Here is a 13319-nt window from a genome sequence, read left to right as displayed (position 1 = left end):
GGCAAATATATCTGCCACAAAAAAAGAAAATCTAAGCAGATTTAAGTCAGCATTATTTAACAGTTCATTCATTGTCTTCATATTCCAAATGTAAGAATTCATAATAGAAAAACAAACAATGGAAAGGTCAAACTTTGAATTTTATCTGCTTACGCCAAAAGTCCTATAAAGAAGATGATCACCTGAAACAAAATAAGACACTGAAAGAGAAAGTTATGAACTATAAAACAACTGAATAATGAGAATTGCAGAAAGGAAAAAGGCAGAGGACCTATGAAAGAAAAAACAAGGACAATTACATATTCTATATCTAAAATAGATGGAATCTGGATTGCCATCTTCCCCCTTGTTCTCTTACTTCTCTCCCAGTTGGGGAAGGAGGTTGAAAATTTTTTAAGGCATAAAGAAAAAATAAGTCAAGTAACAAAAAAATGAATAATTCTCCACAGATAACAAGCTAATAAAATATCAAATTTCAGAAGACAAAGAGAACATGTTTCAAAACAGTTTTAAGAAAAATTTTGCTAAAAAGAAAAGTCATTAAAAAACCTTAAAAGAAAAGAAATAGAAGTATATTTTACAATTATGGCAGGGGAGAAATTCTTTGTCAAACAAAAGATAGAAGTAAATGCTATATTCAAAAGATTAAATAAATTCTTTGCCTAAGATTAGAAAGGCTACCATATTAACAAAAAAAAAACAAAAAAAAAACAAACAAAAAAAAAAAACCAATGCCAACTAAGAACTCCTGAGTAGAAAAAAATTAGTTCATCAAATATCTCTGACAAATGGTCTAATATCCAGAATCAATGAGGAATCAATAGATATAGAGGACCAGGTGTTCTTGGTCAAAACGGACAAGTGGTCAAAAATGTAAACAAGAATCTAACTATTAAGAACCAATCATATAAAAAAAACTATGCCAAATCACCGAGAAATGCAAATGAAAATAACTCGGATTTCATTACATACCCAATAAAGCTGGTAAAAAGTAAAAAAGCAAATGAAAAAGTTGTAGGAAGTAAGTATACTAGAGAATTGTTAGTGAAAATGTGAATTGGTGAAATCAATTCTCACTATATTAAAAAAAACAATTAGGAACTATGCTTAAAAAAAAAAAAAAAGTTACACTGTCCCTTATTCTTTGATACAAAGAATCCAGCCAACTTCAAGCAGGTCAAAGCAAGCAAATCACACAAACATCCAAATATTTACATTATCACTTTCTGTGAAAAACTATACAAAATAGGTACACATTAATTGGGAAATAGTTCAACTTTGGCACATGAATACATTGGAATATTAATGTATTATAAGAAATCTGGAAATTCTTGAATCATCAAATATTTTTAAAGTACTTAGCACAGTCCTTGAACATAAGGCATTTGATAAACACTTGTTCCTTTCCCTCCCTTAAATGAATGGATGCAAAGGAAAATGGATACAATATAAGCAGAAAATAACCTAAGCAGGAAAAAACTCCAAAAAACCAACAACTGAGCACTTGAATTGAAATGATCAAACTTTCACTCAAAAGAGATCAGAAAATAACACTTCCCCTTTCATTCACTGCAAAAGTAGGAAAACACAGGTATGAAATACTAAATGTTATCTGACATAGTCAAAATTTTGGTTCGTTTTGCTGAAATAGCTTCCCCCCCCCCCCCAATTATTAGAAAGGAAGATTTGATGGAAAGGAGATGCCAGAAGACTCTATTTAGAATATATCTGATATAAAAACATAATGACTTTGGTATCTATGATTTTTTTTTTTTTTTAAACAAAGAATAAAATATTTTCCAAGAGAAAAGAAAACATGCAATGAAATACTCTCTGGAACAGCAGAAAAACAACTATAAAAAAGTTATAAGAGGAGGCAAAACACAAAGCATTTTTTTTCTTCTATATTTTTAAGTAAGGGAATTTGTTTTCTTTTTTTTTTAAGGATGAAGATTTAAGGAAGTTTAGAAGAAAGGTTTATCATTAATTTATTATTTATGGAAAATTGATTTAAAAAAACTATATAAACACATAATATCAATTAATGAATTTAAGAAAACACCAGTCTCCTCAGAGATATTTTAAAACAGTTTATCTTAAGCATATTAGATATTCATTTCCTTGAATCAAATGATCTTTCAAGATCCCTTTTAATAATATGTTCATAATTATAGTATTAAGTTAAACTCTCCACTAGTAAAAATATAAAATTTAGTTTAGTCAACATTCAAATTATTATAAATTTTAAACAAACAGTCTTATGGCTTGGTGAGTTTGAAAAATGAAATGTTAACACTAACTTACATTTTGCCTTCATGTGGATCTTCTTCCCGACCCTGATTAAAAGGAAGACATTAATATTTTACATTTTTTATGATGAATTACTAATCTATTTTGAAGTTTTACTAAAAATCAAATTAAAATAATCAACACTTATCTGTTTATGCACATCAGGAAAGAAGTACATTTGTATATGATATATGATATGTATATGATATATGTATATGATACTTTCTTTCTAGAAAATTTTAGCTTTTATTCTCAGCAAGACAATGATCCAAGGCAACTCTGAGCAATGTGGGGTGAAAAATGCTATTCATCCCCAGAGAAAAAACTGATATAGTCTGAATAATGATCAAAGCCATACTATTTTATTTTATTTTTCTTGGGGTTTTGGGGGGGCAGAGTTCCGTTTTCTGTTACAACATGACTAATATAGAAAGATGTTTTACATGACTGACTACACATGTATAACCACTATCAAATTTCCTGCCTTCTCAATGAGGAGAAGGGAAGGAGGCATATGAAATTCAAAATTTTAAAAACAAATGTTAAAAATTGTTTCTCCATGTAACTGGAAAAAAATAAAATACTAAAAAAAGAAACAAAAAAAAAAAATCCTCCCCCCAAAAAACAATAAAAATAAAGAAATTTTAGCATTTATCTTTTATGAGTAAGTACCAAGAATTAATTTTCTAAATGAAACAAATTCTAATTAGATAAATGGTGCTGTTTTGCTGTTTATTCTCTTTCAATTTTTCTACTTATTAACTTAACAAGAGTATGAAAGAAAAAACCCATTATTACAAGGATTAACAAAGTTTTTTATATGTCTTTTTAAACAAAGACATTACACAATAATTTGCAGTATATTTTTAAATTTCTATTGCCAGAAAGGTAAAACATAACTTGTTCAGAAAACTAAGCAAAGGATTTTAAGTTTTTAGAATTCTTTTTGTTCAAAAACGGTTAATTCAAAGTCATGTATATTAATCATTTTATAAAGGTTCAAATCTCTGTTATCAGTCCCAAGATATTTTTCTTCTTTGGACTGCGAAATAAAACCAAAAGGCTGTCCTTCATCCCCAGGTAATTACTTCATCAGGTAGATAATTAGATATAAGATAAAAATGTCTTGTGTGATTTCTTTTTTTGAAGTTGGTCATTAGAAGGTAGAATCTGGTACATAATCATATTCATGCCATAGTCTGTCAACTTTCATACTTCTAAGCTCAGAGAAGTCCTAAAGGATTATCTATCACATTGGAAGTTGTTGGAAAACAGGATGATTTCAGAAAGGCCTGAAGAGACTTACACGAACTGATGCTGAGTGAAATGAGCAGGACCAGGAGATTATTATATACTTCAACAACAATACTATATGATGACCAATTCTGATGGACCTGGCCATCCTCAGCAACGAGATCAACCAAATCATTTCCAATGGAGCAGTAATGAACTGAACCAGCTACGCCCAGAGAAAGAACTCTGGGAGATGACTAAAAACCATCACATTGAATTCCCAATCCTTATATTTATGCCCACCTGCATTTTTGATTTCCTTCACAAGCTAATTGTACAATATTTCAGAGTCTGATTCTTTTTGTACAGCAAAATAATAACGTTTTGGTCATGTATACTTATTGTGTATCTAATTTATATTTTAATGTATTTAACATCTACTGGTCATCCTGACATCTAGGGGAGGGGGTGGGGGGTAAGAAGTGAAAAATTGGAACAAGAGGTTTGGCAATTGTTAATGCTGTAAAGTTACCCATGTATATAACCTGTAAATAAAAGGCTATTAAATAAATTAAAAAAAAAAAAAAAAAAAAAAAGGAAGTTGTTGGAAAAGATGTATTCTGAAAACCTATTATGATGTGTTTTAATCATTTATTAAGCATATTTTAGTAATAAGACAATTTTTTCCATTACGTGTGCATGTAGAATTTTGAAGCTAGGAAAAAACAAGATGACCTCATCTGATATATATATATATATATATATATATAGGGAAGCCCAAAGAGGTAAAGTGACTTTAATTTTCACTGAGAATCGAGAATTACACAGTTAATAGCCTTGGAGAGACTTATGATTTGGATGTTCTTTCTATTATATTCATAAATTTATAATTATAGATTTAAAATGATAATTTACGCTATTGTAATTAGTTATAAGCATGGAAAATGTCTTATCACATGGACAAAAATAAAGTGATGTGCCATGTAATACATAAATGAAAGGGAAATTTTAAATAATAAAATTTTAACAACTAGAAAACAAAGAACTCGTAAAGTTCTAAGGACAGGAATCTGAAGCAGGAACACTAAATATATGCAAACATTTCAAAATTATGAGGTAGATTTGATGTTTCCATATAAACAAAATCCTGCCATATATTTTAATATTTTAACATCATAACCTTCATTATATATGAATATTAATTTAGAAAATCTCCACCCTTCAATAAAACAAATATCAAACTCATCAAAAAGTATTCAATCAACACAACTAGTAAATTACTTGGAATTCTTTATAAATTAAAACAAAACCACTTACCACTTCTTCTACTAGATCTTCAACAATAAGGCCTTGCTCATCAGTTCTTAAATTTGTAACCCACATCCATCCATCTTCTAATTCGTTATGGACAATGAACATATCTCCTTTTAAGAAACTAAGGAGAAAAATACTTTAGTTATAAAAAATTTAATCACACTAAAAAATATTAAGAAAGGAAATTCTAGATGTCATTATACTATACCACAAACCAAATAGATTGAGGAAAACATAAATAAAAACAGATTATGGGGAAAAGAAGTTAACAAACTAGAAAAGGAGATATAGTCTTAAGAAAGAAAACAATTATTTGAAAATCAGAATTGGGCAAGGGGAAGCCAGTGAAACTATGAGACCAAGAAATAACCAAAAAAAATATAAAGACTGGGGAAAAAAAAAAAGAGAGAATATGAAACATCTTGCAAGAAAAAAAAAGATTTGAAAAGATAAAGAAAATAAAATATAATAATTGGAATATAGCTGAAAGCTATGACTAAAAAAGAACCTTGACACAATAATGTAAGAAATAATCAACAATCAAAAAAACTTGGCCTTCAGCCAAAAATATCATGTGCAGCAAAACTAACCATAATATTGAACAAAAAAATGGACATTCAACAAACTTGTAGATTTTCAGGACCCCACCAAACCTGACCTCAAACAGAAAATTTATAAGAGGCAACATCAAAGACTAATTTCAAGGGACTCTTTATAAGAGGCAACATCAGACTAATTTCAAGGGACTCAACAAGGACACATTGTTTATTACATGAAAATACATCAATAATTGGGTAACTCGAAAGAAAAACTGGAGCAGAGCTGAGTATGATCTGACTCTAAAAAAACAAAACTATCTAGGAAAAGGTAAAAATAGTCATTATGCTATAATGAGGTGCAGAGGAAGACTAGATAGAGAGGCTAAGGGAGGAGGAGGGATGGCAGCGCTAAAAACTTACATCAGGAATGTGAGTTACATAGGAAATAATACACACACCCCTATCATGGGTACAGCACTTTCCAAAATCTTAAAAAAAAAATAAAGAGGGAATCTAGATATTAAGGTGGAATATAGAAAAAAAAAGAATCTCAGAAATTATCTTGCTCAAATCTTTCATTTTGTAGATAAGGGAAAGTGGGGCCCAGGAAAGTCTAGTGACTTATCCAAGGACACAAAAGTTTCAGAGGTGGAATATAAAATTCAGACTCTACTGTTCCATGACTTACAAAGCTCTGCAAATTTTTCATTGCCTTTAATAGTTAAAAGCGAACCTTTATATAGTTGCTAAATTCATAAATCTCATTAGACCTTCAGGACAACCCTACAAATGATGTGAAATATTACTATTTCCATTTTAAAGATAAGAAAAGTTGGGATCAAAGAGATTAAGTAACTTGTCAAAAAGTTGTTAAATAGAAAAGCAGAGATTCAGAACCAAATCTCCAAATTCTAAATCCAATCTTCTTTCTGCTAAACCACAAAGGCCTTAGGACACATGGTTCTGCATATGACTAAAAATTAAGACAGTGTTTTGCAAAATCCCATTAATCCTTAGATTTTCTTTTATTTAATCAAGAACTTCATAGGAACATCATGCTCACTAATAATAAAACTCAAAACTATCATATGCCTATAAACATAAAATACTTTTTTTTCTTCTTAGCTTTTAATCTCCTGCATTTGCCATAGATTTGATTCAACTTTTTTGAATATATAATCAAAATTTCTTTTACAGTGCTATCCTTATGCTTTTTTATACCCAAATTTTTTTCCGTTTTCTATTCCTCAGGCCACTAATAGTGTCTTTTAGTACCATCTGTGAAAAGTTAACCTTTTCTATTTTTTTTGTTAAGAAAACAAAATCACTGCTGTAATTTTCCAACTATTTATAATGGACATTTTTACATTTCTTGTAACAAATGTTTCTAATCCGTTTTACAGACTGTACTTAGGCACCCTCATAATGGTAATAACCAAGAAAGACAAGTGGTTCTCAAATAAGAGAAATTGGTTTAATAATCTTCCTTCTGAAGATTATATTTACGTGACGAGTAAATCACAAACTTTTAACTAAAAAATGAGGAGATTAAAAGTCTGTGGCCTCTTATAGTGATAGATCTATGATATTAAAGACTACCTGGGTAACTATTATAATTTTTTCAATTCAGAAAATAAAATACTGACAGATTGAAAGAAATTAAAATGTTGAGAGGGACCAAGGCAATTTGTTGGTAGAGAAGACCTTGATCAAAAAACAGTCTTTTGTTACTTTTAAACACATGTTCTGTTCTGGCTTTCTTCAAATGCAGTAAACCACTCATAAGCACAAGGATTAGATTTGCGATGTCACTGGCACAAGAACTCCTAGGTATTACTTCCACCAATGCAAATCAACACCTTTGATGCAAGAGTCTAAAAACAAGTTGTCCAGTTTTCTTAGATGTGAGAATGACTTTATATTCAATATGCTACACTGCCCCTCAAAAAGTATATTTAAAATAACTAATATAGTATCTTAAATTAATTGAACAACCTGAAGGAAATGAGTGTCAGACTACAGGGTTGGGAATGATTTTGTGGATACATGGATCAATATGAAATGAGGTGATTATCAAGAACTGTCCTCCTCTTATGATAAAACAACATAATAAAACTAAAGCCAGACTATTTTTCCCTTTACTATCTCAGCTCTCACAATGAATAAAGGTCAACCAAAAGAGATTGATGAACATAGGTTTGCCCTGAGATAGTATGTACTGCTTTCAAAGGCTGAGAGTTTTTCGAGTACTAACTCAAAAAAACTTACATCTTCCAGATTTCAAAGAAAGGTTCATCACACTAAGTGTAATTATAAGAATTATATGAAATGTAATTTTCATATATGAAAATGATATATATATGAAAAAGATACCTGATTTCATCTGTGTCTGGTACTTTCGTATAAGGGAGTATTGCTCGTACACGCCTTCTGTCTTCAACTGGCTGAAATGGTAAAACAAAGAATTTTTTTAAAATGTACTATTGCTTTTTCAAACTAAAGTGTTACATGGACAAAAAAAGAATCAAACCCCATTCAACTACCTTCATGGTATTGTACAAATTAATGAGTACTTTAAATTTGTATCTTTGAAGAAATGAAGTCAAGAATCACCCAAAGGGAAATATAAAAACTGTTTATGATAAGCAAAACATACTGAACAAGCTGAAATACATTACAAATGAAAAATTATCCTGAAGGTATGAAAGATGTCATAAGAACAATATTATAACCTTAAAAAAAAAAAAAAATTGGCCTGCCACATACTTTAAATGAGGAATGACCAAGGGATAAATGTCTTTGAAAAGAATGTGATACTTTGTTTTATGCCTTTCTTAAATGGTTTAAACATTATTGTATTTGATATTCTATCTTACAAAGACATCTTGTTTTTAACAAATGTATAGGAGACTCCTTGCTAGAGAACCTTCAAAGTGTTCTTTTCTTCTACTGAATCAATTATTTTATATATAAGCAATAGGATCTTGTCTTATCTATAGATTTTAGTTAATTTGTAGTTAAAAAGATGAGATATCTTATAAAATAGTTCTTTCAAAACTGTGTTCCTTTCTCATTGCTTCACAAAGACTACTCCAATGAATGTTTAGATTATTTTTGTAAAAATTTTGAAAAGATGAAAAAGTAGGTACATGGACTAGTAGTTACTGGTATTTTTATCATCTAGGGAGAAAAGTATTATTATTATCATCATCTCTTATTTAGAATTCACTATTCTTCCCTCCCTCCATCACTCATGTCTTCTCTTTCAGATACATGAAATCAATTCCTTAATGGTCCAAAATAGTGTCAACTCCAGCATAAAATTCCTGTGTATACTTGATTTAGTCCAGTGGCTTTCAACTTTTCTCCCCCATGCCCTTTAAAAAAGCAAAAAACACCCTCTCCCCCCTACATACACCCTAGGACTCTCATGTTTAAGTCCAGATAGTATAGACTCATAATCACTGATGGTAAAAAGAATCTACTATAAAAAATTTAGAAGTTTTTTTCATTTTTTTATCTGTTTGCTATCCTCCTAGTTTCTTCTTTAATTAAACTTGAAACATGTTTTGCTTAGCTAGGTTTCTCACCAACTTATTTTTTCTTCCACTAATTCCTATTTATTTCATAAGGAGACTTTGCTCATGATCTTTATAAAGTGGTTTCTAGATCTTCTTGTTCTGATAATAGATATAAATAAGTCATTTTTTTTTAATAGTAAATCTCACCCTTTTTTAGATGATAATCTATAAAAGCATTAAATTTAATTGCTGGTACCCTCATCCGAACTCTATTCATCCACCAACAAGGTAACACATTACAGGAACAACTGACCCCAAACCAAACATTTTCACTATAAAAGAAGACAAAACTGGTACACAAGTTCTCTGAAACAAATAAAAGTAGTTGGCAGTTAGGGTTTTTTGTAAAAGTACCTCCAAAGATAGCAAAGTACTATTATTTCATGTAGCATTTGGTTATCCTGCCCTGTGGCAATTAATATTTAGGGGGAAAAAAACTCTGAAAATAATTGCAATTTGTATTCTACAGTGTGCCAGATTTGGGATCTAAGGATCTGAGTTCAAAACCTAGCTGAGCCTTAAGATATATGAACCCTAAGTTACAATTTCTCTAGACCTGGTCTCTAAAATGAAAAGGTTAAACCAAATGACCTCTTATATTCCTTTCAGTTCTTTATCAAGAACTTTATAATCTATACAAAAATGAGATCTGCAAAATCTATGTTGGAAAATACATTCTAAGCTCAAAGAATGATTAAAAAAAAAAAAAAAGATAAAGACTAGTTGTTAGAAGCTTCATACCTACAAATCTACAAATCACCAACATTTAGATTAACAAGAAATCTAGCTAAATCCAATAAGGTCAAAAACCTTTATAAATGAAATTGATAAGAGGTCAACAAAGAGATGACACAAACCTATCTGCCAGCACTTTTAAGTTATCAACAAGCAAAATGGAATCACAACATTTGGATTCTACCACACCTGGACCTGACACTACATAAAAAACTAGAAAGATTTATATGTTTATGAGAATGGTTATTTCTTCCACTGCTGTAATTTGTGACTTCTCATTGATGTAACTGGTGTCTAAAGCTATTCTGTCCAAAAAAATCCATCACCCAGAAACTAATCAGTTTTCTGAAGATAGGTTGAATTTCTGGTCCTCAAAAACAAACAAAAATCTAATTAATAAATTAGCTATTAAGATAAATTAATAAATTCCGCCACTAGGCCACAGGTAGACACAAAATTTTAAAAGATGGAATCAGAAAGAACATATGAAGCTAATCAAGCACATAGAGAAGAAATTAATGCTACAACTACACAATTTTAAAAATACTCTGGGATGAATTTTCAAAATAGCTCAAAGGAAGGAAGACTCCCTAATCAAGCAACAAGCCTAGGCACCTGACACATTACTAGGAGATGAAGATATAAACACATGTTGAAATAAATTCCTATTCTCAAGAAATTTATCATGTGATGGAAAAGGTAGACATAATCAACTTATCAACCTATCTGCCCTCTTCATCGCTATAAAAATATTGCTGAAAATAGTCTTTGTGCACATCAAAAGCTTCCTTGGAAAACATAAGGAAATACAGGCTGGAGAAAAATATACTTCTCAGTCAATAACTTGACTATTAGGAAAATATTGGAAAAATTACACCCAAAAAGCTTTCCTCAAATATGATTTCTCTTACTTAAATCAAAATCACAAGACACTGGCATATAGTATGGTACAGTGACAAATACTAGCTTTGGAGTCAGGAGACTGAGTTTAAATGCTTATATTATACTGCTACATATGAAGCAGCTAAATGGCACTAGTGCACAAAGCACTGGGCTTGAAATCAAGAAGCTCTTTCTGAGTTTAAATCTAGCTGTGTGACCCTTGCTAAGTCACTTAACGAGATTTGTGTCTGTTTCTTTATCTGTAAAATGAGGTGGAAAAAGAAATGGGAAAACAACCCAGTCAGTATCTTTGTCAAGAAACATATAGGGTTATAAGGAGTCAGATATGATTGAAAAATGACTTTAGCAACTACTACATTAATACATTTGTTCCTTTGGGCAAGCCACTTAACTTCCTTGACCTTTCACTTGTAAAATGAAATGTTTCAACTAGATTAATGATTCCTTCCAACTCTAAGTTTATGATGCTGTAATGATAACAATCTACACTACTCAAAAGTCTACTGAATACTAATAGAAAAGATGTTCCCCAAACATACTCACAAGTTTCACAAGCAATGCAAGTCTGAATAATACAATACTTCCTATAGATTCTCACTGAGTTTCTTCAAAAGCTTTAAGGTAACATTACACTAAATTTTTAAATCCCTAAAGCCCTACAATGCACCCTCAGTAAAATAAATCCAATTTTTTGAGATCTAATCATTGATGGTTTTAAAATAAATTAAGCAGATTAACAGTGAAAAAATATTAACTAAATTATGGAATGCATTTGGGCAGACAATTCTCAAATCTGTCCACCAACACACACATCCTATCCTGTACAAGAATTCTAGGCAGACAATAAAATGAGTCTAGGACTAAGTAGGAAGAAGAGATAAAAGTTATATCAAATGCTTCCAAATTGCTTATTTATGCAAAGGCCAGTTTTTAACTTCCACAATTACCATAAGGGGTGACATGGTTTCTTCTTAATTATTATTATTATTATTATTATTATTACTATTACTATGGTTAACCACAGTAACTGCAGATTACTTAAAAGGCAAAGATGCAAGGCTTGTAGCAGTAGATTGTACCACACACAATGCCAACAATGGTTTATAAGAAAGAATTATGTTACAAGACCTTACTTTGCATATACAAAATCATCAGAAAACTAAGTGGGGCACTTATGCACTAAGCATAAAAACCAACAGATGAAGAGTTGGTTTCCTCAAGTTAGTAATAAAATAAAAAGACCTCTACAAATCTTCCTTTAGCAAACTAATAAAAGTATAGAGGAAAATATAAAAAATATACTACAAATACAGATCTTTCAAAAAAATTTTAAAAGTACTGAGAGTTGTTCTCTCTAAAATAGAGATGAGAAGAGCAGGGGTTAAAGAAGAAATAGAATAAAACAACTAAGTATTTTTGAAATAACTGAGGAACTAAGACCAGAAATCTTAGAACTAGAATTTGGAGATGGGAAAAACAAAACAAACGAGATAAAATAAATATAGCAATTCTTGAACCTCTCCTTAAAGAAGATGAGGCCCAGATAAATGGAAAAGCTAATGACATTTTATCTAATTAGTGATTTTTTTAAATCTATTTAGTGTTATACTTAAGATTATGAAATGCCTATTAAGCTTTTTACTAAATTTGCCACAAAAATTTACCAAGTTTTGCATTCCTTTTCTGTACACATAAACTCCCCTTTTTTGGCAATGTGATTTAATAGAATGGGTTCTGGACTAGGCAACTGTGATTCAAATCCCAACACCAAAATTTACTATCATTCAGGACAAATCATTTTCCACTTCTAAGCCTGCATATTTGTCCTCAGTACAGCTGGATAGATGATCATTAAAAAGTCCCTTTTAATCCAAAATTCTAAAACTCTACATTTGAGGTTTATACAAGATAGTAATTTTTTAAATTCCCAAATTGTTAAAATATAATGAAATACTTAATTCCAGAAGCACAAAAAATATAAATTATTTCCCAGTGACTCAAAGATACTTAGTCTCAAAATGCCTCATTATAAATTACCCATTATAAATAATGATCAACAAGAAAAGGCTTTACAATTATTAATTTTCTTCTTTTTTTTTTAAATGGCAATATTGAACATAAGTTGAAACCCTTATGTTTATGTCAACTAATCAAGTTCTGAAACTTTGTATTCTAAAGTTTTACTTGCCTCGGGAGGTGCTACTGGATATAGTAATTTTTCTCCTTTAAGCAGACAAGACACATGACTGTAATAACCGATTAGATCTGATAACGAAGAAAATCGCCTTCCACCAATGTAATAATCTCCACACATAGCAATAATCCTGTTTGTGAAGTCAAAAAGAATCAAATATATAGTATATAATATAGGCAAATATTTACATTTATTTAATGCAATTTTGACAACTAAACAGCAAAAGTATTTTTATAATTCATTTTAAATGGTTTTCAAAAATGTATTATGTTTATTGTTAAAAAAAAATTACTCTTTTCATTGCGTACTAAGTTGTGGCAAGCATTAACTTTTGTTACATAAATGACATGTTGAATATCAGAGCCCTAACTGAATTAAACAATTCATTAAAATATGTGACAGTCTCTAATAATACAACTTAATCCTTCTTTCCCTCAACCCCATTTCTTCTCATCACCCATTTTGGATTTATAATAAAAGCCACTCTTTTTTTATGGGGGGGGAGGGGTGCTAATAGTTGGGTTCTGGAAA

At 30.3% G+C, this 13319-nt stretch overlaps 1 protein-coding gene across 2 annotated transcripts in view; it reads right to left on the bottom strand.

Annotated features, from left to right (window-relative positions):
• RASA1 (RAS p21 protein activator 1) overlaps positions 1-13319 on the bottom strand; it is a 99128-nt gene that overhangs the window by 58379 nt on the left and 27430 nt on the right. For both annotated transcript variants that reach the window (XM_031967290.1, XM_031967294.1), the window contains exons 3-6: positions 12783-12918; positions 7749-7819; positions 4840-4957; positions 2305-2336 (exon numbers count right to left, since the gene is read on the bottom strand). In XM_031967290.1, coding sequence (XP_031823150.1) covers positions 2305-2336; positions 4840-4957; positions 7749-7819; positions 12783-12918 — 357 coding nt within the window. The remainder of the gene's footprint in view (positions 1-2304; positions 2337-4839; positions 4958-7748; positions 7820-12782; positions 12919-13319) is intronic.

Source organism: Sarcophilus harrisii, chromosome 1 (assembly GCF_902635505.1).
Source record: "Sarcophilus harrisii chromosome 1, mSarHar1.11, whole genome shotgun sequence".
Classification (NCBI taxonomy): domain Eukaryota; kingdom Metazoa; phylum Chordata; class Mammalia; order Dasyuromorphia; family Dasyuridae; genus Sarcophilus; species Sarcophilus harrisii.
The sequence above is the reverse complement of the archived record's forward strand: the minus strand, read 5'-3'. Positions and strand labels throughout refer to the sequence as shown.